The 23,862-nt window shown below is 33.4% G+C and overlaps 2 protein-coding genes across 6 annotated transcripts; both read right to left on the reverse strand.

The window, feature by feature from the left end:
* Window positions 1-8,219: 8,219 nt before the first annotated feature.
* LOC108326853 (protein FAR1-RELATED SEQUENCE 6) lies at window positions 8,220-11,038 on the reverse strand. Of its 5 annotated transcripts, none has more exons than XM_052873411.1 (3): window positions 10,839-11,037; window positions 10,393-10,464; window positions 8,220-10,308 (listed from the first exon to the last, which is right to left on the reverse strand). In XM_052873411.1, exon 3 carries the CDS (start codon window positions 10,303-10,305, stop codon window positions 8,335-8,337), a length of 1,971 nt encoding a protein of 656 aa, XP_052729371.1. In that variant the 5' UTR covers window positions 10,306-10,308; window positions 10,393-10,464; window positions 10,839-11,037; the 3' UTR covers window positions 8,220-8,334. The 5 variants fall into 5 exon arrangements, with proteins under 5 accessions (XP_052729371.1, XP_017415929.1, XP_052729372.1 ...); XM_017560440.2 differs by having other exon boundaries at window positions 10,393-10,503; window positions 10,839-11,036; XM_052873412.1 differs by having other exon boundaries at window positions 10,393-10,651; window positions 10,839-11,036.
* Window positions 11,039-12,409: 1,371 nt separating this feature from the next.
* LOC108326762 (cytoplasmic tRNA 2-thiolation protein 2) lies at window positions 12,410-17,251 on the reverse strand. Its single transcript, XM_017560316.2, has 7 exons — window positions 16,844-17,251; window positions 16,353-16,701; window positions 15,994-16,080; window positions 14,411-14,532; window positions 14,152-14,230; window positions 13,476-13,870; window positions 12,410-12,835 (listed from the first exon to the last, which is right to left on the reverse strand). Exons 1-7 carry the CDS (start codon window positions 17,137-17,139, stop codon window positions 12,787-12,789), a joined length of 1,377 nt encoding a protein of 458 aa, XP_017415805.1. The 5' UTR covers window positions 17,140-17,251; the 3' UTR covers window positions 12,410-12,786.
* Between the last annotated feature and the right edge of the window lie 6,611 nt (window positions 17,252-23,862).

The raw sequence follows: 23,862 nt of genomic DNA on the forward strand, positions 1-23,862 counted from the left end.
AATTCAAGTTGTAATTACTTTGAATGGCATGATGAAGGAGTTTCTAAAATTGAAGGAAGCTTTGAAAGAAAACGTGAAGAACTTCAAATGTGTTTGGAAAATGAAAAACTTGTATTGGATCTAAGGAAGAAGAACGACAAGTTGAAAAGGAAATTAGAAGAAGAGAAGAAAGTTGGGAAAATGATGTTGTTGTTGTTTGTCTTGTCATGGGCATTAACAATTTTCTTTTGTATTATGTTTTTGTTAAAGATGAATTGTAATTAAGAATTATGGTTTAATAGAATGAGGTTTGTCTGGAAATTGTGGTTGTTGTTTGTTTTCCCTTTAACATTCCACTGTTACTGGTATATGTTAATAAAGAAAAGAGTTCACAGCATAAGAAAGTAGAAGCAGAGTATCTGTAAATGTGGACTTGGAATAAATAAAGTTAACTTGGCATTATGCAAAGATGGAATACAACACGAAGCACGATATAATATGAAGTGGTCCCAGACTATTAAATAAGATAAGTTTAGTGGTCCCTTTCCACTACAAAAAATATTAAAAGCAACCACTGTACCCACTACTACTATTGTTCCCTGGGTCACTGTGACTTACAAAATTCTCATTAAAATAAAGGGTTGGCTACAATAAATCTTCAATTGATACTAGCTTGGGACCCTAGATGTTGTGCAGCTAGTCGTGAGGATGTTCTTCTTCCACCTTGGTGCCTTGATGCAGGTCCTGCTCCACTGCCACTTCTTCTTCCCCGTTTTGATGTTCCTCCTCCTTGGTCACTTGATGCAGCTCCTGCTCCACTGCCACTTGTTCTTCCCCTTGTTGATGTTGCTCCTCCTTGTGACGTTGATGGACCTGGTTCTGGTTGAGAACCTCATGCACTGGAAGTGGCCCTTGTGCTGCCAGATCCTCCTACAGTTGAAGTGGCCCTTGTGTTCTATAAATGGAAGTAAGCAACATTGCAATTGTCATAGTGTAAATAAGTTTGAATGTGTAAATAAGTGAAGTTGTAAAACATTGATTTTGTACCTTTTTCTTTCCCCTTTTACATGTTCTTACATTATGACCAAATTCATTGCAGCTGCTACACTTCATAACAAGATTCTTCTTTGACAATTTTGTATGAGTCACATATTCATCAGCCTCCCTTCTTCTTAGTTTTTTAGGCCTCCTAGGGGGTGTTTTATAAATTGGAGGCAGTAGGGAACCAGATTCAGAAGTTGACCACATTTGTTGTCCATTGATTGGAACAATTTCAGGGCCATAACAAGTCTCATAAGCCTCTCTCTTGTAATAAGGATGTACATAGTCTTGAGGGTTTTCTAGTTTGTAATTGATGGCAGCCACAGCGTGCCTGCAAGGAATTCCTACCAAATCCCAAAAGTAACAACTACATGAATGGTTACTTAGGTCAACTACAAATTTATCCATAGTAAACTCGTGAGTGACTTCAAATTTTGCAGCCCCTGCCCAAGTTGGAATCCAATTTCCACTCTTCTCAACTTCCCCATCAAGCCTATTTCGTGGTTTAGGCATCACAGCTCCTGTATATGTCTTTGCTTTTTCTCTAAGTGTTGCAAACCTCCTCATAATGTAAGTTCTAATCCATTCCATCATAGTTATGATAGGTTTGTCTCTAGCTAGTAAAATTGTACTATTAAATGACTCAGACAAATTGTTTAACAAGACATCGCATCTAGGATAACTACTAAATGCATGTTTACACCAACAATTAGTTGGAATAGCTAGCAACCAATTGTAAGCATCAATGTTAACATTGGACAACTCACCCATTTTCTTTTCCCAATCCTGTTTAAATGTGGCCTTCGCAGCCCCCATCATAAGATCTCTAATAAGCACTCCTCCACCAAACTTCTTCTTGTAATTGTTATACAAGTGCCTTAAGCACAATCTATGTTCCACTCCTTCCAAGATCTCATCAAAAACTGTCATTAGTCCCTGCAAATCACAAAAGTTTGTCATTAGTCCCTGGAAATCAGAAAAGGTCCTGGTCAATAGTAAATATTCCAATTGCTACAAAATTAAAATAGGGAAATATTTAAATTCAGATACCTTTTGTTGATCAGAGATGAAAACCCAACATTGACAATCAATGCCTCCAATATCATCCAGTAGTAGTGTCAAAAACCATCTCCAACTCTCTTTGCATTCATTTTCAACCACAGCAAAAGCTAGTGGGAAATATTGGTCATTCGGGTCTCTGCCCACTGCCACCAACAACTGACCCCCATATGTTGTCTTCAGATGACAACCATCTACCCCTATGAAGGGCCTGCAACTTCCTAAGAAGCCTTGCTTACAGCCCTCTAAACACATATAGAATGAGCCAAATCTTGGAGGCAAACTTGGTTGGGGTTGATTGACTTTAATTTTAAATGTTCCAGCCTTCACTCTTACCAATTCACCCACATAATCATATAGGCGACCGTATTGTCGCTCTTCATCACCAACCAAAGAATCCAAGGCAATTTGCTTGGCCTTTCCAGCTTTCCAAGCAGTTATTCCAACACTGAATGACTTCTTAATGTCATCAATTTTTTGGTTGACTGTCATGTTAGCCACATTTACAAACCTATCTACTAATACTTGTGCAATCCAGTTCACATTTGCACTTTTGTTTCCAAAGACCCTTCCACAACTGTGTCGTCCAACCAAGGTTTTCACCCTAAATGTTTGCTTGCCTCCTACCTTGCTAGCCATAATCAGAAAACCACATTTGTTTTTACAAACTGCCCTTACTCTGTTGAGGTCATTCTTCACAAACTTAACCTCTTTTCCATTTAATACACTATGCTCCAATAGTGCATTTTTAAATTCCTTTAAAGAACAGAACTACATCCCCAATTCAAATCTGAAGTTCTTGTTCATATCATCTTTTCTATACTTTTTAAACTTCCCCTTTGAAAACCTCACATCCTCATCACTATCTACATTTGAATCCAATTCATCACCATTGTATTGTTCATTCATGTCATGATCTCCAACTTCTTCATTCAGTATAAATGAACCTTCCCCAACATTGCCTCTTCTAGTCACACATTTCTTCTTCTTTTTCATTCTATTCCACCTATCCAAAACTGGATTAATGTTTCTCCGAAATTGGTCCACCCTATCATTCTGAATATCAAACCCATCATCTTCATTAGCCATTATGTCCTCTTCACTGTCATCCATACATTCTTCAGCTGAAGCTTCTACTTCCCCCTCAACAACATTCCCTCATTCCTCTTCTTCCCGAAGATAATCATATTCATCACGACCAACAACCTCCTCTTCTTCCTCACCCATTTGAACCTCTTCATGTTCATCATCACCATCACACTCTTCTTCTTCCTCACCCATTTGAACCTGTTCATGTTCATCATCACCATCACACTCTTCTTCTTCCTCACCCATTACAACCTCTTGTTGTTCATCCCCACCATCACACTCTTCTTCTTCCTCACTCATTTGAACCTCTTGTTGTTCATGACCACCACCAAACTCTTCTTCTTCCTCACCCATTTCAACCTCTTGTTGTTCCTCACCACCATCACACTCTTCTTCCTCACCCATTTGAACCTCTTGTTGTTCATGACCACCACCAAACTCTTCTTGTTCCTCACCCATTTCAACCTCTTGTTGTTCATGACCACCATCACACTCTTCCTCACCCTCTTTTACACCCATTCCACCCTCTTGAACAATCTCATCCACTTTGGAAACCACTTCCTTCGTGTCTATGTTTCCTTTTTCAACATCACCCTCTTCCATTTCCTCAGCCACTTCACCACAACTAAGAAAGTGAACTTCCACTGCCTCACTAGGAACATGTTGAACATAGATTTCTACCTCTTCCTTATTCTCCTTTGCATAATTAGCCAAGTACAGTGCTTCACTATCATCACTCAATAATCTCACATTATTCATCAGCCTTTGTTTGGACCCCTTCCACCAAAGTTTGAAGTCTGCATCATACTTAAATTCTTTAACTATTCCAACTACTTCAAAATACGACCAACGATCTGGATCAAGTGTATCTCTCCTCCAACATATTGTAGCCCCTTATTACTAACAAACTTCCCCATGTGATGCAAACAAATGTCGAAAACCATTTCTAGACCTACATTCAGACATCAACGCTTTACGCACAAATTGGAACAACCATAACCGAAACAGAAAAACAATAGCTTAACTTACCTTTACGCTTGTCTTTACGCTTGTCTTTCACGACCACCGGAACGACCACCGCAACCACCACCGCAAGGACCACCAAGATACAATGCTTCCTGTGAAAGGTTTCCACTACAATGCTTCGAGTAAAACTACTTTTCCTTTCCCCCAATTCAAAAATTTAATTTGACAATTTGTGAACCCTATATCTGATTTCAATGAACAACGTAATTAACTAACTTAATCTCAGTTCAACACTTAAACATCCAACGTGGCAGATAGAGAATAGAGCAGATAAGTGATCACGTGGCATCGCCGTTTGCCACATCTACTAAAACTTAACACCGTCCAATTTTAAGGACTATTAGTCAGAGTTTCAAAACAATAAGGACTAAAAACCATCAAAGTTCTGAGTATGGACTAAAAACAAAATCGTCTGATACTTAAGAGACTAAAAACATATTTAACCCTTTTATAAATGTTAGGTAAGTAGTAATAATATGTAATTTAAGAAAGTAAGAGAAGAGAATATTTTAACAAAAAAAATGTATACTGGTTTATTTGTAATTTAAGAAAGTAAGAGAAGAGAATAAATGTAAGGTAATCTTTGAGTTTTATTTAATAAACTAATGTTGTAAAGATTTAAATGAGTATTATTTAAAACCTTAATTACTCATTGCCAAAACAGCCAAATTATTATTTGAGTAAGCAATCATTCATAATTAAGAATTTGACTATTGTTTGAAACATAGTGAGAAGCAGTTTTAACATATCTTTTAAGAAATCTTTAATATTAACTTACACTTTGTTAAATTTTATTGTAAATGTCTAAGATGAAAACATTCTTTACCACATAAATTAAGTTCATAAATGCATAAGTCTAATATAGTTTTTATTATTAGACGAAACATAAACATATTTAACATACAAAATTTATTTCGTTTTATATTATCTCTTGTATAACACTTGCGTCTCATACGAAACATTTATGTTTTAAACTTTTGTTGTTTCAAAAGCAATTAATCAAAATACATAAATAATTTTTTACTTATATATATTACCTATCTACAAATTTAGACCGTACATAAAATTGGATCTAAAAGATTTTAAAAGAAATTTGGTTGTACACTTAAAATAATAATGGAAAACATCCTATAAATTTTAAATCTGCAAAAGAAAGTAGATTTATTAATGTATTATTTAGAAATTTCTATCCAAAAGAAAATTCATACTAAATTAAAAATATACATAATAATTAGGAAAAATAATTTTCTTTAAAATTTGAAAAGTTTTACAAGAAAAATTTACATAATATTCTAAAATGAGAAGATTGTACTCCATTTTTAGTTTTCATTTTTCTTCACCCCGTACCTAATTAATTTCAGCTGCTCATCTAAAAAAAAATAAAAGACACATATTAACAGTATATACATATAATATCTATTAAAATATATATATATATATATATATATATGAAGTAAATAATATAAAATTATATAATTTTGTATATGTAATATTCCATTTTACTAGTACAAACTACTAAAATAAATACTAAAAATATGATAACTTGACTTCGAAATTTGAGATTTAGAAGGTTGAAGACTTACTCATGGAGAATTAAAATTTAACCTTGTCAATGTTTCGTCTGCATTACTCGTTGGATCAATTGAAAGACGTGTCCCTAAACTCACACCATTAAAGTAATCATTGCAAAGGAGAAAACAAGAACATACAAACAGACATAGACAAAGAAACGTACAAAGGGTAAACTGATGCTAAAAGAAACAAACACATAATATCATAATTCATCTTTCATCACATTTCATACAAAGTTAAACAAACATCTTATGTATACCATGGACTTAGGTATGACCATCCAGATACAAGTATGAATGTCGAGCTTATTAATGTTGTTGTATAAATAAAAAACAGAATCAATTGTTCGGTTGTATTTCTCTTATAAATGTATACATTCACAAGAAGCTTTTTTCTCTATTCCTTCTGCTCTCTGCTCTCCGTTTCTTTCTTCTTCTTTGAAACCTTGGATGGTATGAAGAGCTTAATAGAAAATATCTGTGTGGGAATGTGGGTGAGATCAAGGTCTGGTGGAGTTTGTATTCTAGCAAGAAGTGTTTTTTGGAAGTGCAAAATCCTTTCAGGTGAAACAAGGTGGTCCAAGAAGTTTCAATACTTGATCAAGAAACAATCTGGCAAGGTTTGGAGGAATACATGAGCCACTTCCAATTTTTGATGGGAAGATGTTTGATGACTGGAAAATCAAGATGTTAGCCATCTTTGGCTTCCAGGATGTGGCAAAGGTGATAGAGTATGGTCTTGAGGAGCCAGGCAACAAGGCAACTGATGAGGAAAAAAGAAGCTACAAATTGCAGCAGAAGTTAGATAGCAAGGCAAGGTTCCTCATATATCAATGTGTGAGCCCAAAGATTTTCAACAAAAATTTTCAAAGCAGCAACTGCCAAGGAAATCTAGGAGATTTTGGTGAAGACCTACGATGATGGTGATATAAACTAAAAGGTAAGGCTGCAAACGTTAAGAAGGCAGTTTGAAATTTTGACCATGAATAAAAGTGAAACTATGGCATAATACTTTGATAAGGTACATGAACTTGTTAATGATATGAGAACATGTTTTAGGGTTTCAAAGGAGAAGAAAGAAACAGAGAGCAAAGGAGAGAAAGAACAAAGAGCAGAAGGAATGGTTTGTGAAAATGCAAGAAGTTATGCATGAAAAAATTAAATTTGCTGATGACAGAAGTCTAACAGTATAACGTTCTGGAAGGGTGGTCTTAAGGAATGGTGATGGGAGAGAAGTAGTGATTGAAGAAGCTCTATATATGTCAGGCCTAAAGACTGACCTGCCCAGTCTAGGCCAATTACTTCAGAAAGGGTTTGTGATGAAAATGGAGAACAATTTCTCGGTAGTTTTTATCATAACAAGAGAATCATTGTCCAGGCTGATTTGTCACAAAAATAGGACTTTTCGTGTGGTGATGAATGCAGTCAAACACCAATGATTTGCTGCATCAGAAAACAATGTAGAATGGTTATGGCATCTTAGGTTTGGACATCTGAATTTTAGAGATTTATCTCAATTAAGCCAAAAGGATATGGTGAATGGCTTACCTATGGTTAGCATACCAGAAACAATGTGTAAGGAGTGCATTCAGTGCAAGCAAACCAGTGGGAGTTTTCAAAAATATTTTCCCTAAAAGACAACAGAGAAATTGGGAGTGATATACTAAGATGTTTGTGGTCCAATCAGACAGAAACACCTAGGGGCAACAAGTATTTTATGTTGTTTGTTGATGACTGGACTAGGAAGAGTTGAACATACTTTATTAAAAGAAAATGTGAAGTGTTGCAAGTGTTCCAAAAGTTTAAATGTATGGTAGAAAGACAGAGTGGGAAGAGGATTAAAATATTTAGCACAGATGAAGGAGGAAAGTATATCTCCATTGAGTTTAAAGAATTTTGTGAAAATAAGAGTATAGTACATGAGATTACTCCTCCTTATACACCACAACACAATGGAACAACAGAGAGGACAAACATAACCATATTGAATATGGTTATATGTATGTTAAAGAGTAAAAGGTTGTCAAATTTTATGTAGAGAGAGACTGTGTTGATAACTACTTATATTCTGAACAAATCTCCAACAAAGAGATTGAAAGGTGTTACACCTAAGGAAGTATGGTTTGAGGTAAAACCAAGTGTTACTCATTTGAAAATATTTGATTTTGTGTGTTATAAACATGTATTAGATCAATTGAAGAAAAAATTAGATAATAAAGAGATGTCTTTGATTTTGATTGGATATAATTCTATTGGAGGATAGAAGTTGTATAATCCTAAATCTCGACAAGCTACTCTCACCAAGGATGTTATAGTTGATGTTATAATCCTATATCTCTTAATAATTTTAATATATAGTTCAGTTGCTAAAGCATCTTATATATTCTTTATGTACGTCCGGCTGTATTGCACAAGAACTAGTTAAATCCATTTCATTAAAAGGTATCAACAGTAACCATTCAAAAATTATAGAATTATGATAATCAAAATCCATAAGATAACTTTTGCAACTAAAGTTAGTCATATTTACATCAATTCAAAAAATATTTTATCCTTAAAAACTTCATGTTCAATGTATCATATTGTTGTGTTTCTCTACATCCACAAGAGAAGAGTTTATCGGTAACGATGTCCATGAGTCAAGTTTCTCCTTCAAGTTACATAGGGTATCCTTTACAAAAGAACTTGTACCCTCAAATTCAGCAGCAGCAGCAGCAATACTATTGAATTGTTTGCATAACAGATCAAACCTCTGCACTTGAGGTTCAAAATGCACAACACCATAGCTGGTTTTTATACAAACATGCTTCCTCACAATATTTTTTTTCCATCTGTCTAAAATATATTTACACGGGACCTCCTTCACTCTCTCTTGTGATAGTACTGCAAGCGAGTGCCTACAAAGTATACCTCTAAACTCAAACAAGCCACAGTTGCATTTTATATCACAATCTTCCCTGTTATATATGACTTCAACCACGGATTCCTTAGGCTTATCCTCTGTTATCATATCCTCTATCACATTGTAGCGACAAATAGAACCATCTTCACAAGCAACAAAAACGTTACAATCAGCCTTTCCAACAAATTCACGTTGAACCTCCAGAAACTTTGCATGAGTGTAAGCAGATTGAAACTGCCTCTCAATTGGAGATTTGGTAACACAAGTCTGACTATTACTGGATGAATGTATGTCAGCTATATACTCCTTCTCAGCCTTATACTGCAAGGCATTATTGTACTGATCAACAAATTGCTTCAAAGTTGTTTGTTGGTTTATAAATCCATCAAAAATTTCATGCCTACTTTCACTTTGCGGATTAGTATACATTCCAGCCCAAAAACCACCTCTTACAAAGGAAGGAGCCCAGCGATGTCGGTCAAGGAACAATTCCTTCAACCATTTATTGTCTTTGAGGTCAAAATCCTCCAAAATCTTCTTCCATTTTCCCTCAAATTCATCTGTTGTTGGTGTCTCATAGACAACATTATGCATACGATCTCTTAAGGACTTGCAATTAGCATACTCATGGATTAGTTGGGGAAGCTTTTCCATTATATTTGACAAACACCATCGATGTCGAATGGAGGGGTATACAGTTTCAACTGCTTTCTGCATGGCCCTGCAGCAATGATCTGTTACGATTCCTTGTGGGGGTACACCAGACATGCAATGCAACAATGATTCGAACAACCAAGCAAATGACTCTGAGTCGTCAGATGATAACAACCCACAACCAAACAGTACAGATTGCCCATGATGGTTAACTCCAATGAAAGTTACAAGTGGCACTTTGTAGTGATTGGAAAGGCATGTAGTATCAACTGTCACCACATCACCAAAAGATTCATATGCAGCTCTACTCCTTCCATCAGACCAAAATATATTCTTCGCGCTGAACAAATCATCCAACTCAATTGCATAGAAGAAGTTTCTATCTTGTTCTTGCATCCTCACCAAATACTTCTGAAGAGCATCACCATCTCCATTTCCTCTAATCCACTGTCTTTCTGTCTGAAGGTAATTTCCGCAATTATTTTGCTCTGATATCTTCTTAACACCCATGTCAATAACTTCTGGATCCAATTTCCTTATACACTTCATCTCAATAGTAATTCTCTGAGAACCCAATTCATGATTATGACCGAGAGTAACTGCACTAATTTGATAGGTTCCATCTTTACGTAAAGTCAAATTTATCCTAGCAGTACAATACTGTTTCTTTGATTCATCAATACCAGTTCTTGATCTCTCGGAACATACAAGTATCAAATATTTAACTTGGCCTTCACCTCCCCTTTTTGAGGTTCTAGTCTTGACGCTGAAGCCCATTTGGTCGGCATATTTTGTGTAATACAATCTTGCCTCAGCTTCTGACCTAAAGATCATTCCAGGTCGTGGCACAGGATAATCATCATCATTTTCATCCAAACTAATGGATCCAATCTTACATTCTTTTGGTAAATGAGAGATCAAGTGTTCCTCACTCCCACTGGAAATAGTATCTAACGGAGCATCTGAATGACATCGTTCACCCATTTCCTACAGGAAAAACAACCTAGTCAAAATTCAAAACCAGGAATTTAGGAATGTAAGCATGTAATTACAATTCATTACATTTCTTACCTGCAAGGTTTTAAGAAACAGACTCCAATTAGTATTTCAGCCACAACCCCTAGGGTTTCAGAGTCACTGAAACTGCAATGATGACCACCGGTCACATTTATCCGTAATTTCCTACAATATCAAAATCTTTATGAAACTGTGACTGGGAATGTGATCACAACTTTTAACCTTGTTTACTTAAATTACACTCAGATCTAGAAAATAACTTCTTAGCACCAGGATGAGGGCTACAGTACACATAAGTATTTTGCTGCGGAAGCTATTCAAAACACAAATTAACAATTCTACAAGCAAGAATCAAATACAGGATCACATAAAATAGTTAAAAAAAAAACTAAAAAATTTACAGAATTTGCCCTACCAAGACGTGTAAAATTCTTCCAGGGACAAGGAAACTGAAAATTCTTTTGGACAAGAAGAGTAAAAAGAGAGAAGTTGATAAATACCCAAAGCTCAAAATGGTGCTGGTTTGGCCTCTACCCTAATTAATGTTAGTCTTCACTTCCTCTGAAACTCTGAAAGCACCGTCTTTTTGTTGGGGGAGAAGGAAAGGGCTTTGACGCACCGTTTCTAAAGTTTTAGGGCATTTTTTTGTTTTAATCTATTCAGACTTTTTTTGTTCGTAATTTACTCTGAGATCCAATGTTTTTTTTTCTATCAGCAAAAAAACATGGAGGAGTGGAAAAAAAGTGAGTCTGGTCAATAGGAAATAGAATGAGAATAAAAAAACAGTCTCATTAATGGTGAAGAAACACATAAAGACATAGTAATTGACTTTTTGTAAAGATTTATATGAATTTTTAGTTTGTATAGTTTCACATATTTTAACTCTTGTAACTTTTTACTGTAAATTTGATTCTTTAATTTTTTTTAAAATTAAATCATTACAGTTTATCATTAATATACCATTCATCCAATGTTTGACTAAACTTTCTTCTTCTACAAAAAAAATAATGTTAAAGCATCTAATTTTATAAAGGCAAATACTAATAGGAAGAAGAGATTAGTACTTTAAGGTACAAACTCTATCTAAAAATTTATTTATCTCTAAATAATAATAATAATAATGTAACTTTCTTCTTCCCATGTCTGTATTATGTTTTATATATCAATCTTAATTAACATTATTAGTTTTAGCATATTTAATCTTTGTTGTATAAATTTTCTCATCAGTAGTTAATCTGGAATGTTTATGGATTAAAATTCACAAATATGTTAATGGATAGTCTTTTTAATTTAAAATTGGTAGGATATTTTCTACTTATTTAAATCTTTAAGATAATTTCTTATGAAATTTTGAGATCAAGAAACTTGGGAGGTAGTTTTTCTATACAGTTTAAAATTCTTATGCAGAAAAAATTATGTTTTTGTACATTCTTAACATTAAGTAATTTTTATGAGAATTTAAAGTTTACAATAAATTCTCGAAAACTTTTTGTAAAAGAATTTTGAAATCTTTCTTTGCTTTACTACAAATTCCTAAAATATTGAAAATTGTTTATGTTTGGTATACAAGTATGTTTTGTAAAGACTTTATCTAATCATACATGTATATTTTCATCGGACTTACATGTATATTTTGATAGACATATTATCTAAATTTTCCCAGTTTGTTTTTTATAAAAGTTAGGTGAGTAGTAATAATATGTAATTTAAGAAAGTAAGAGAAGAGAATATTTTAAACAAAAAAGTGTATACCGGTTTATTTGTAATTAGCGTGTTATAACAGTTATTTAAGAATCAAATTGATAAGAACTTTTTTTGTTTGTTGATGTTCTTCACTTCAACTCTTGATATCTAGTGTCTTATTTGTTCGCTCATGAATTAAATATGCATTAAATTCACCACATTCAAAAGTAATTGCTAAACTCTGTCAACCAACATTGTGATAGTTAATATGACCTATCAAACCTTTTATCCAAATTGAGGAAAAACTGTAAGATTTCAAGGTTTCTATATCTTCAAAATCACAATCTTAATGTCTCTCTATTTTATATAATAAAACATCGATAAATAATTGTCTATTTTCACTCATTTCTTCCAAAAACAATGTCACACATACTAATCAGAAGTTACAAAATGATTTCTTTATTGGTGTAGAAGGCCAACACTTCCCATTAAATAGGCGCAAAATCAATGCTAAAGCAGTATCTAAATAACCTTGATGTTGATAAAGCCAATAAACAACCTGGACGCCCGTAGTCTGCTTTATCACTCTTTGAATTGCCAAGGATACAAAACATTATCTATTCTATCCCCGCTAAAATATGCTCTCAAATAGTATCCCAGATAATCAACAACCACGATCCGAATGAGGCCAGTGGATCTCAGTGCTTTATAACTCTTTGTATAGCCACAGGCAAAAAGAAACCTCTAACAGTCAGTCAAGTAATCTTATTTTTCATCTTCACCATCAGAAAGCAGAAAATCTTGTATTTGCTCCCTGAAAACAAGAATATAAGCATACTTCAAAGAAAGCCATAATCACAATTAAGTTCCTACCATAAAATAAATAGTATCTTTCAAGCATACTTCAAAGAAAGCATAATCACAATTAATAATATTGACCATAATAACTCAGGCAATTAAGTGTGCATACACCGAAAAAAAGCATAGGTATGTATATCAAGCAATGTCTTAACCAAAGGCATGAACAAGAGAAATAACCCTTTACGGGAAAAAAAAACCCGAAGACTGGACAACCTGACCTAAATTAAAGTACGGCTGTTTCCTAATGATAGTTAAAAGAATTTAATGTCAAACCATTTGATTCAGGAATTTCATCATCACAATTAATTATCAGACATGGATTCAAGAGGGTCCATTATATTTGACGAATACTAACAAAGCCAAAGAAACAGATTATCCAAAATTCTGATATTCATGTAATTTCTTTTACCATACTTGTACTTTCATTTAACAATGACATATACTAGTCAAAATTAGCAATAAGAAAACAGATTACACCGACAAATTTGTAGGAATCAACAAGGCTAGCAGCAGTGACCAAGGTCGGAGTGGCATGAGTTAATAACAAATTTGAAATACAACCAACTGATATTGATAGCAAAACAAATTCTCACCTTAGCAGACTCAAATTACCATGGCTAGCTTGCTTTGCTCGGCTAACCATTGGTTGAGGTAAATCCATATAAAATTGTTCGATTGATGTTGAATCACTTGGAAGAATCTGAAACTGACAACTTGAACAGCAGGTATTGTAAAAACTGTCACTATTTCTGTGGCTATCCATATTGCTCCAATCAACAATCTCACTCTTGTTGAGTGGGCTGTTGCAGAGAGGACAGAAAGATTCAGAGGAAACAGACTCATTTGATTTGAGATTATATCTCTTCTGTCGTCTTCGAGTCGCCAAAGGAACATTTCCATCAATGATCTCTGGAATCCTATTGAATTGAAAAGGAGTGAGTTTACCGGCTGTTCTTACAATTGTACTCTCTCGAGATGGGTTTTCTTCCTGCAAAATAGGTATTCAACTACTTATTTTCTGATTAAATTTAAGTTCCTGCTAAAGTAGATCTTTTAAACAAAAAATGGCATCTTCCACAAAAGCAAGCATTAAGCCACACAATAGCCTAAAACATCTAGTGACAGAACTTGACTCAAAGGCCGAGTCAATGGAGTCATAAAAAACCGATGGCTCATATTGAAACACACACAGTAACAAGAACTGACTTTCTTTATATATCATTACATGTCTCCAGGATATAAAAGGATTGAGGGCACACCAAATTATACCTGCAATAAAGACACAAAAGATGATACCAAGCGATTAATGCTAGAGCACGGACCTGTAGACAACTTCACAGTCTTTAGACTGCCCTGCCAAAAAGAGATGAGACACATACATTAAGTAAGATTTATATAATTCAGTCCGATAAACATAGAAGACCACATGCAAAATAAAGTGAAATTACACAACTTATAACAGAAGAAACAAACAAAAACACTAATTTCTATTCTCGTCAATGTTTAACATGTCTAGAGGACTACAAACCCATCAAGGTGGCAAAGCATGTTGATCTCTTGGGCAAAACAGTCACGCAGAGGAAGTACAACAGGAACTTCCGATCTAGCATCAACATATTGTATATCTGCAGGCAATGAGTATCCTTGACCCTGTTAAAACGAGGACATCTGAATTGATTATACAAGGCCATTCCTTATTTAGAATGAAAGAGAGAGTAAGAATATAGACAAAGTCCCAAGGATTACTACACATAATTTTATCAAGAGCAATGAGCCAATGACACAAATCCTAAAATAATCCAGTAATAGAAAGCTTAACTTGCAAAAAAAGAGAGAAAGCTAATAGTATTAGACTTTCTGATTTCATATGTCACCTTTAACCCAAAGATCACTCCATTCAATACGTCAAAAATAGGCATAGTTAACACTCAACATGCATTCTCAATCCCATTATATTGATGATCGCTCTTCAGAGAAAACTTTTTTTATTGCAGCTCAGGCAATCAAGAATATAGCAGTTGAATTGTACTAACCAAATGAAAAAAAATCAGCAGTGATACTCCTCATCAGTAGACACAGCAACCAGATAACGTTACTCCTTTTACAAAACTTTTAACTGTCTAAGAGTCTCTTATGCACTTCACAAAATGTTTACATGGGGAGTTAATGCATCAAATGAGAAGCACCTAAGAGTATGTGTATAATTTCAACAACTAACTCTTCTAATTTAATGCTTCAAAATCTATGAAGCTTGGTTGCGTAAATGGGAAGCCGTTTCCTCACTTTCAATGCACCACTGCATGGAGACCCAACAGGTGCTGTACAACATGATGTCAGACAACTTATCTTGGACCGGACATGGCCTAACCATTGAATGCACTGGAAGTGACGCAGTCAGTCCTTGAAAACACTGGAAGTGATGCAGCTCAACTCTTTGGATGTATTGCAGTCGCACAGGAAATGACAGCAGTGAGCCTTTGCAGTGGCAATGGAAGTGATGGCGGTAAGCCTTTGCAATGGCTTTGTTGTCAATCCTCTTGACGCCACGGGTGGATGCTGCCACCATGGCTCTCTCCTTGTGGGATGGCATAGTGTCCTTAGATTCGAGGATGGGACTCCAATCGGACTTGTTGTGACAGAGAATCGAGGAAGGTAGGGATTATGGACTTCGTGGCGGCAGGGTCACCAGCATGCCGGACCTATAAACCAGGGCAGGGCGGGGTTTCTGCCCACAAATTCCTCTTTTATTTACATTTGTTGCCACTATTTGTCCTTTTATATGTATTAAAAAATGAATTTTACTAATTAATGTATTAATTATGTAAAAAATTAAATTAGATAAATGACTAATTCAATATTTCGTTATCTTAATTAATCTTTGAAAGTAAAAAAAAAAACAAATAATTTATGAAATCGTAAGATTTTATTTCAATTGTCAGAGCTTCATAGGTCAAAATTGACAAGACAAAACACATGAGAAACTCCGCAAGCAGGCAATGTTTAGAGTGAAGAACATTCAATTTGGCAAGCTGATTCACAAATCATGACAATAATTCTTAATTCCCTCAACCGACAATAATGACTGTGACTAAGTATAATCCAGTAACAAACCTTCACGGCGGCTGAAATGACATGGCAAGCAATCCTAGAAATGCATGATCCCAGAACGATCCTGTTATACCCACATTCTGAAGCAACCTGTACAAACATCATAAAAATTTTCAAACAAACTCGTTTTCATATAAACATATGTATGTCTACAAGCTTCAGAGGCAACAATAGTAAGCTATGATGCACGGATACTTTACATGTATCGTGTGTATATGTTACATATCAAGATACGGGATACATTCATTTTAAAAATAATAGGATACTGAACTTAATATATGCATATTAAAAATCAAATGTATTAAAAGATGTCAAATAAAAAATTATAAATTATTACGTAAGACAGTCATCCAGAAACGTACTTTTTGCAGCGCCAACATTCGCATACAGAGCAACATATCCTCCCTTCCCGTCGGATCAGTGACCGTGTTCATTACCTTAATTAGCCTCTCCTTCCCATCACCAGAATCCGACGAGTAAACCGTCTCAATGGGAACAATATGCAACTCCTTCCACGGCGACGCTAAACAAGACACAACCTCTCTAATAACTTCAACAGTTTCCTCCATTTCACTGGAAGGAATAGATAAGACGGCACTCTCATCAAGAAACACAACTCCAACACCAAAGACCGGCAAAGACCTATCCCTACTCGCATCAAAGTTCCTCTGAGCCCTCTCTTGCATGTCATGCACAAATTGCAAAGCTACCCTAAACAAAACACACATACACACACCTTTTATTCTCCATTAAATACAGTAATCAAAATTTAAATCAGCCCAACATTTTAAAATCATTAATTAAAGAGATTTAAAGGGAAAATAAATAAAAAGGGGATTGGGTCTGAACTGACCTGGAAGAAGGGCCACCTGAGAAGGCAACGAGAACCTTATCAGTGGGCGTGATCATGGCGTTTGAAGTGACAGCGAAACGAAACTTTCCGAATAAGTTGGTTTTGAAGCAATCGGCGCAGAAACGGCCGTCGTCGATTCCGCCGTAGCCGGAAACAGCGTCGTTGAGCTTGCACTTGATGCAGACATTGGTAGGGTTTGTTGAATCGGTTTCTTCGGATTTAATTGGTTGATTAGATGTTGCGTCTTCGTCTTTGTAGCACGAACCGGATTGGCAGCCAGAGCCATTGCACGCCATCGACCGGTGATTGCACTCACCTTGTTAGGGTTTTGCGGGGTTTTAATTTCGACTATTTTAAGAAAACAAAATTAGGCATTGATGCCAATGTTACATATTTTTGGAGACTTTCTTTTCTATTATTTTAGTATGTATTGTATCATTCATCTTTAATCTGAGTTCCATTAATTTTGAAATGTTTAAAAAATAATAATTTAAGTCTTAAAAAATTATTTTGGTTTAATTTCTTACCTTTTTTTATCTCTGTTTATTGTAATTAATTACATGTTTTAAAATGATAATGATGATCGCATCAACAGAAGTGATTGATGTACATAATGTAAGAAATTTAAACTGAAGTAGTTAATATTTTAGATATTTAATTTAAAAAAAAATTGTTGATTGCTTAAAACAAAATTGTGTGAAAAAATATAGAATATATATTATGATATTTTTTTACTAGGGGTGGTAAAACGAATTAGGTTTGATGAACTGGCTTATCAATCCATCCAAAATGAGATAGAGGGACATTAAAAATTTCAACCGATCAATTTTTTTTGTCTGACATATCAATTTGTCAATTTAACATGTCTAGTTTAATCGATTCTATTGTTTTTTTAATTAAAAAATAAAATAAAATTTAATTTAAAAATTAAGTTTTATATTATATCTTTAATATATAATAATATTGTAATTAAAATAATAAACACTTACAAATTGTTCTAATTATTAGTTATAATAAGGGTTTTAATTTATCTATTTAAAAATATTAAATAACTAATAAAAAGTTTAGAAAATATTTTATATAATTAAATATGTTTTTAATATTTATATACATAACCAAATTTTAAAAATAAAAGAATTTAAAAAATTAAAAACAAATTAAAAATAAAAAAAATGATAGGCCAGTCTATCCTACTTGTTAATTTCTCTTGTGAAACGAATTATTACTTATGACTTATTTTTGTTTGATGGATCAATCCAGCCTAAGTTTTTTACGGATCAATAACTTATTGGATCAAAATAAGATAGATGTTGCTCCTCCACCACCACCACCATTTTTTCCTCCACCTTCCCAATCTTCTGCAAAAAAGTTTTAATTACAAAAATAACATTTTTTTCTTTTAACTCTATTTATTTACTTTAAACTCAAACACTATTTTTTTACTCATTTTTACTTTTCACTCAATGTAACATCCAAAAAATATAGCACACAACTATATACAAGTGTCAACATTTAATAATATGATAGAACAGTTACTACAATAAGAAAGTCAAACTTACAGTTATTACAAAAATAACCATAAAATTTTTCGTTTAACTTTACAAGAGCTTCCTATACTACTACTGAACGTTCAACATATAACCGAACGGTTATATTTATAGAACAAACATAGTGAACGTTCGGTTCACCAAAACTATCTATACTCCTATTCAGCAGGAGTCTCACAGTCCAGCTCTTGTTCCAACGTAAGCTCTTCCCCTTTTTCTCACATCCAACAAGGATGATCATTGCAATAGAAAACCGAACGGTAACATGGATAAAACAGAAAATAAGGGTAAGCTACTATAATTAAATTGAGCATGTATTCATACATGTAATAACTACAAACCCTTACAAACCGAACGCTATAACATACAAAAGCCAACATAGATATCACACATAACTTAACTATCATAATTCATGTACAACCAACACTTGACTTGACCATCCGGATTGTATGAATACGTAGCTTGAGACCGTTCGTGCACTCGGGTAGTGTAGTAACTGGAAAACCATTAGCTGTCACCCGAGGTTAGTCCGTTATAACTCACCCAAGAACCTATGGGTAGGACCTCCTGCCATTCTCACACAATGACTTACCCATTTCTACTTGAGAACTGGTAATCATCAGAATATCAGGATGAACTCCATGAATTTCACTATCCGTATTCATACTTTACCACAACATTATCCTTACACTTAGACATTCCTCCCCGGAATTCTCTTCCACATTACTTGAAACATAAACTTTTACTTGAATACCAATAATATTTCTCATTCATAATGGATCTTCGCTATAATAAGCAACCAACACCAAGTCATAACATCAGCATGGCAAGATCAAACAACATTTCATATAAAAAAGACCGAACGCTCAAATAACACCACCCTTAATTACAACTGAACGGAAAGGATCAAAACAACAGACGATATAACCGAACGGTTATGTAATCGTTAGGACTTTGACATGAACCAAACACATTTTTAAGAATAAAACACTTTAATTAAATCAAATACTTAACATAAGACTGAACCATATTTAACTATTCTCGACACTAGAACGAACGGTATTTCACTGTCTGACAAAACCAAACGCTTAAAGCTTATACCGAGCACTTATAACTACTGACACTTGGTGTAAGACCGAACGTTACTTCATTATTTGACAAAACCGAACGCCTAGAACTTATACCGAACACTATGATTACTCCTACAAACTATTCATCAAACCTAATACTTTTAAGGAAACCGCACGTTAAGACATTTTAGCTTAAATATACATAAACTTATATCCGATCATAAATGAACGTATTTTAAGCCTAGTACTAGTACGAAGTCTACTAATAATAATATATGAGCTATCACAAACCAAAATACCTAATCCAATAAGACTGATTAAAACTGTATATAACCATCAACACTTGATATATTAATCATTTCCTATAAAACGAACGATTATACCCTGGTAAGGCTAAAATGCTAACTCTATTGATAACTTATTCACTAACCATAACCGAACGGTTGAGACCGAACACCCAACTATTCTACATAATTTTGTAGAATCCTTATCAACTTATGCAAAACCACCAAAAACCTAGAAACATACATTTCATACACTCATATACAAATCATCAATCAATTCATTCCATACATGCACAAAATCATCACATGCATAATTAAATTTAATAGCTTCCCTTACCTCTTAACAGACCGATCGCTCACAAGACAGAATTTGTACCACGACCAAACACTCAACCTCCCAGATTCACCGTTTGAGGGAAAACAAACCACCCAAAAGACCAGAAACGTGATCAGAACCTTAGAAGAAGAAGAATATAAACACATGCAACAGAAACTTGGTTTGCATGTGCCCCAAACTAGACTTTATTAGAATCAGGAAGACCTATCAGTTCAAACCACTAAACGATCAGATGGAAGAAAACGTGAAATTTAATGGAGGAAAAGATGATAATTTTAGAGAGAAGTTAGAGAGAAGGAGGAGAAACGAGTTCAGAAGGTTTGGAGGAGAAGATTGCATGCAGAAAGTGGAACCAGCTTTTGAAATTTTAGCTTATATATTCCCTCAGAAAACCGACCGTCCACTCTCCTGCAGCCACCTGTCTTCCACTTCCTGAGTCTCGTTCCCCTCTTGCAGACACACGTTTCCCATTAAGATGGGGAATTTAATGGTTCTGACACTCAGCCCCACCTCCCAACTCTCATTCTCTCTCTTTTCAGATTCCCACCCCCAACTCCACCACATCCGTTTGTTTTAATTAAAAAAATATTAATATAATAAAATTATATATTTCATATAATTAAACTATTTTTTATATAATTATAAAATTGTTAAAGAATACAAAACCATATATAAAAAATATATATTATACAAAAACATTTAAACAAAAAACTAATTATATATAACTGCAAAATACAAAAAAAATATAAATATAAACTAATAACAATAAAGATCTTCAAAAATACATTATTAAAATACATCAAAAATATATTCAAAAATAATACATCAAAACATATAAATTACATTATTAAAATATCTCCAAAATTAATATAAAAAATAAACTAATAAAAATAAACTGGAAAATAAATATGTAACTTTAAACGGATGTGAGCATCCCTCAACGGATGTCAACATCCGTTTAAGGGAAAACGGATATCCGTTAAACGGATGTTGACATCCGCTGAGGGATGCTCACATCCGTTTAAAGTTATATGTTTATTTTTTTAGGGTTTATTACGCACCTTCACGACGAATCATTCAAGCACCACCACACCACCACCACACACCGATCTTGGCACGGCTAATCAATTGCTTCCACCACCACTTGCAATCTCTCACTAAGCACACCAACTAATGAAAGTCCACCACACTCTGAGACCACAATTCTATCACAATTAAAGAATGAGAGGAAGAAGTGGAACGTGAAAAAGAGGAAGAAGAGTTGCCGCTGCGTATATGTAGAGGATTAGAGTGGGTAGAGGTTAAAAAATATTAACCCTAAAATTTTACTAAGGGTAAAATAGGAATTGAAAAATAAAGAAAGGGGTAAAACAGGGATGGAGTGATGGAGGGAGCAAGGGGTGGTGGTGGAGGGAGCAACACCCAAACAAGATATACCGGCCCATTTTACTACTTCTATCCTTAATATCATATATAATCAAACTAAATTTAAATATATTTTACATATTTTTATAAACGATGACATGAATTTTTTTTCATGTTTATTTCAAAAATATTATTGTTAAGTTATATAAAGAATTGTATCTTTATTAAATAAAACTTAAATTTTCATTATAACGATTATAGAAAAAATCATCTTTGTTCAAATAATTATAAAAGTTTGTTCGGCAAATCCTTTATAAAATATATATTTGTTCAATTTAAAGATAATTACTTAATTCTTTATCATTTAATTTTATCTTCTTTTTATTGGTGTGTTCATTATTTGCTTATGTTATGCAAAGATCGTAGAAATTTTTTTAATTATACATCAAGGTTGAAACACTCCTCTTAGAAAACAAACTTCTTGGACAATTTTTTAAGACCTCTGAAGAAGAAAAGATAGTGAGACTTATTCTTCCAATTCAATGGTTGATGGGCTACAAATTTTGCCTCGAATCCGTTTAGAGATTTTCATTCCCAACTCTCTATGTCATATCAATATGAATGTTAGCTAAATTAAGATTGGGGGACTTAGTTTTTCTTTCCCTTTTAATGTTGAGTTGTTGAAAACTATAGGCTGTCTAGATGTTTCAATTATTGTGAAGTTTATGCCAACAAGGTGTATGATCATTTACTCATTATTGGAAAGGAACGATTGTAAAAAGAACAAAAAAACTTAGTTGTTGAGTAAAATATAATAATTTGAGAAGGTTGTAATTGATCATGAACTCATTGTATCGACCAAATTTATAATACAAAAAATTTGACAACTTTTTTTGGTTTTGTATAACAGTTAAAAATTGACTAGTGTTCATATAATAGGTTTATTTATTTATTTATTTTTTTATTTCAATTTGAATTTTAACTAGTTTTGTTACGTAAATCGTTAATGATTTAAATTACATGAAAATTATTTATTTAAAAATTAAAAAGACTTCATCTTTTATGTATCAGAAGTCTTTTGTTTCAATAATTTTTTTTTCTAACTTTGTTTGTAATCCTTTAAGTAATATTTGACTAATGTTATTTAGTTCATTGCATTTTGGTTGGTTAATCATTAAGTTGTGGCACGACATTAAAATTTAATAACTTTTTATTACAGGCAGCTAAATTTATTATACTTTTTATTTTCTTGAAATAACTAAGCAATTTTTTTATTAAAATTAAATAAATTAGTCACTAAACACCGCACAAAATATTAATAACAAAGAGTTCAATTCCTTTATTTTTCTTGTTAGTCTTTCTTCGTTTCGGTTTTTAAAATTATAAGAATTTGTACTAAAACTGAAAATATTTAAAACCCATGTTAAAAAAAATTGGAATTCGACATAATCAACTATCTTTAACTTTATTTTATAAAGGAAGTAATGCAGTGGGTTTTATTATGAAAAAAAAATAATAACCAAACCAAAAACAATTTTTTTAATTATATTCATAAATATTATTAACAATGTAAGATGATAAAGAAAAATAATATATTTAACAAATAAAAATAATAAAATAAATTTTAATCTTGATTCTAATATAAATAGATTTTAAATTTAACTCAATTTCACAGTATAATTTATAAAATAAAATTTTACAGTAATTTATATTATAAATTTATTTTATCATCATGTGACAATTTTTACCTATTATAAATAAAAAATTGGGAATCTCGTATCTCATTTATTGTTTTTCTCACTATTTTAAGATACTTTTTAGCAGTTGTTGTACACTTAAGACATCATTAGAATGTTAACATAAAAATCGTAATTTGAATTACAAGAAAAAGAGAGAGAAGCAACACAATGGATCTGTGGGAACCTGTGGTAAGTTTAATGCAAACGTAAGACATAGTACACACTACTGACGCTTTTCAATGTGGAACACAAATTCTAAAAGCAAAGAATCTGTATGGAAGCTAAAAGTCCTTCCACCTCTTCCGAAGAAAAAATCTCAAAGTTTCTCTCTCATCCTCGTCATCAGATATTCACTCCTTTTCTCTCTCCTCTACGACCACTTTTGAGGAAATCCACTTCCACCAATCAGATTTCAAGAGACTCCATCGCATGAGAACCCAACAGATAGAGAGATATAGCTATGGTACTAACAGATAGTGCAAACATGGACGTGTCATCCACCTTGTCACTCTCTTACATAAACACTGTAACACTAACAAAAGCTCAAATTTTTTTAATTCCTACAAACAATCCATTGGGCCACGTGGTCTTAACTCTCACCACTAACTGAAATTACCAATTGTTTTAATTCTCTGCTTCTTATTTTTCTTTCAGTTTCATCCACACAAAACACAAAA

The sequence above is a fragment of the Vigna angularis genome, chromosome 2 (genome assembly GCF_016808095.1).
Source record: "Vigna angularis cultivar LongXiaoDou No.4 chromosome 2, ASM1680809v1, whole genome shotgun sequence".
Classification (NCBI taxonomy): Eukaryota; Viridiplantae; Streptophyta; class Magnoliopsida; order Fabales; family Fabaceae; genus Vigna; species Vigna angularis.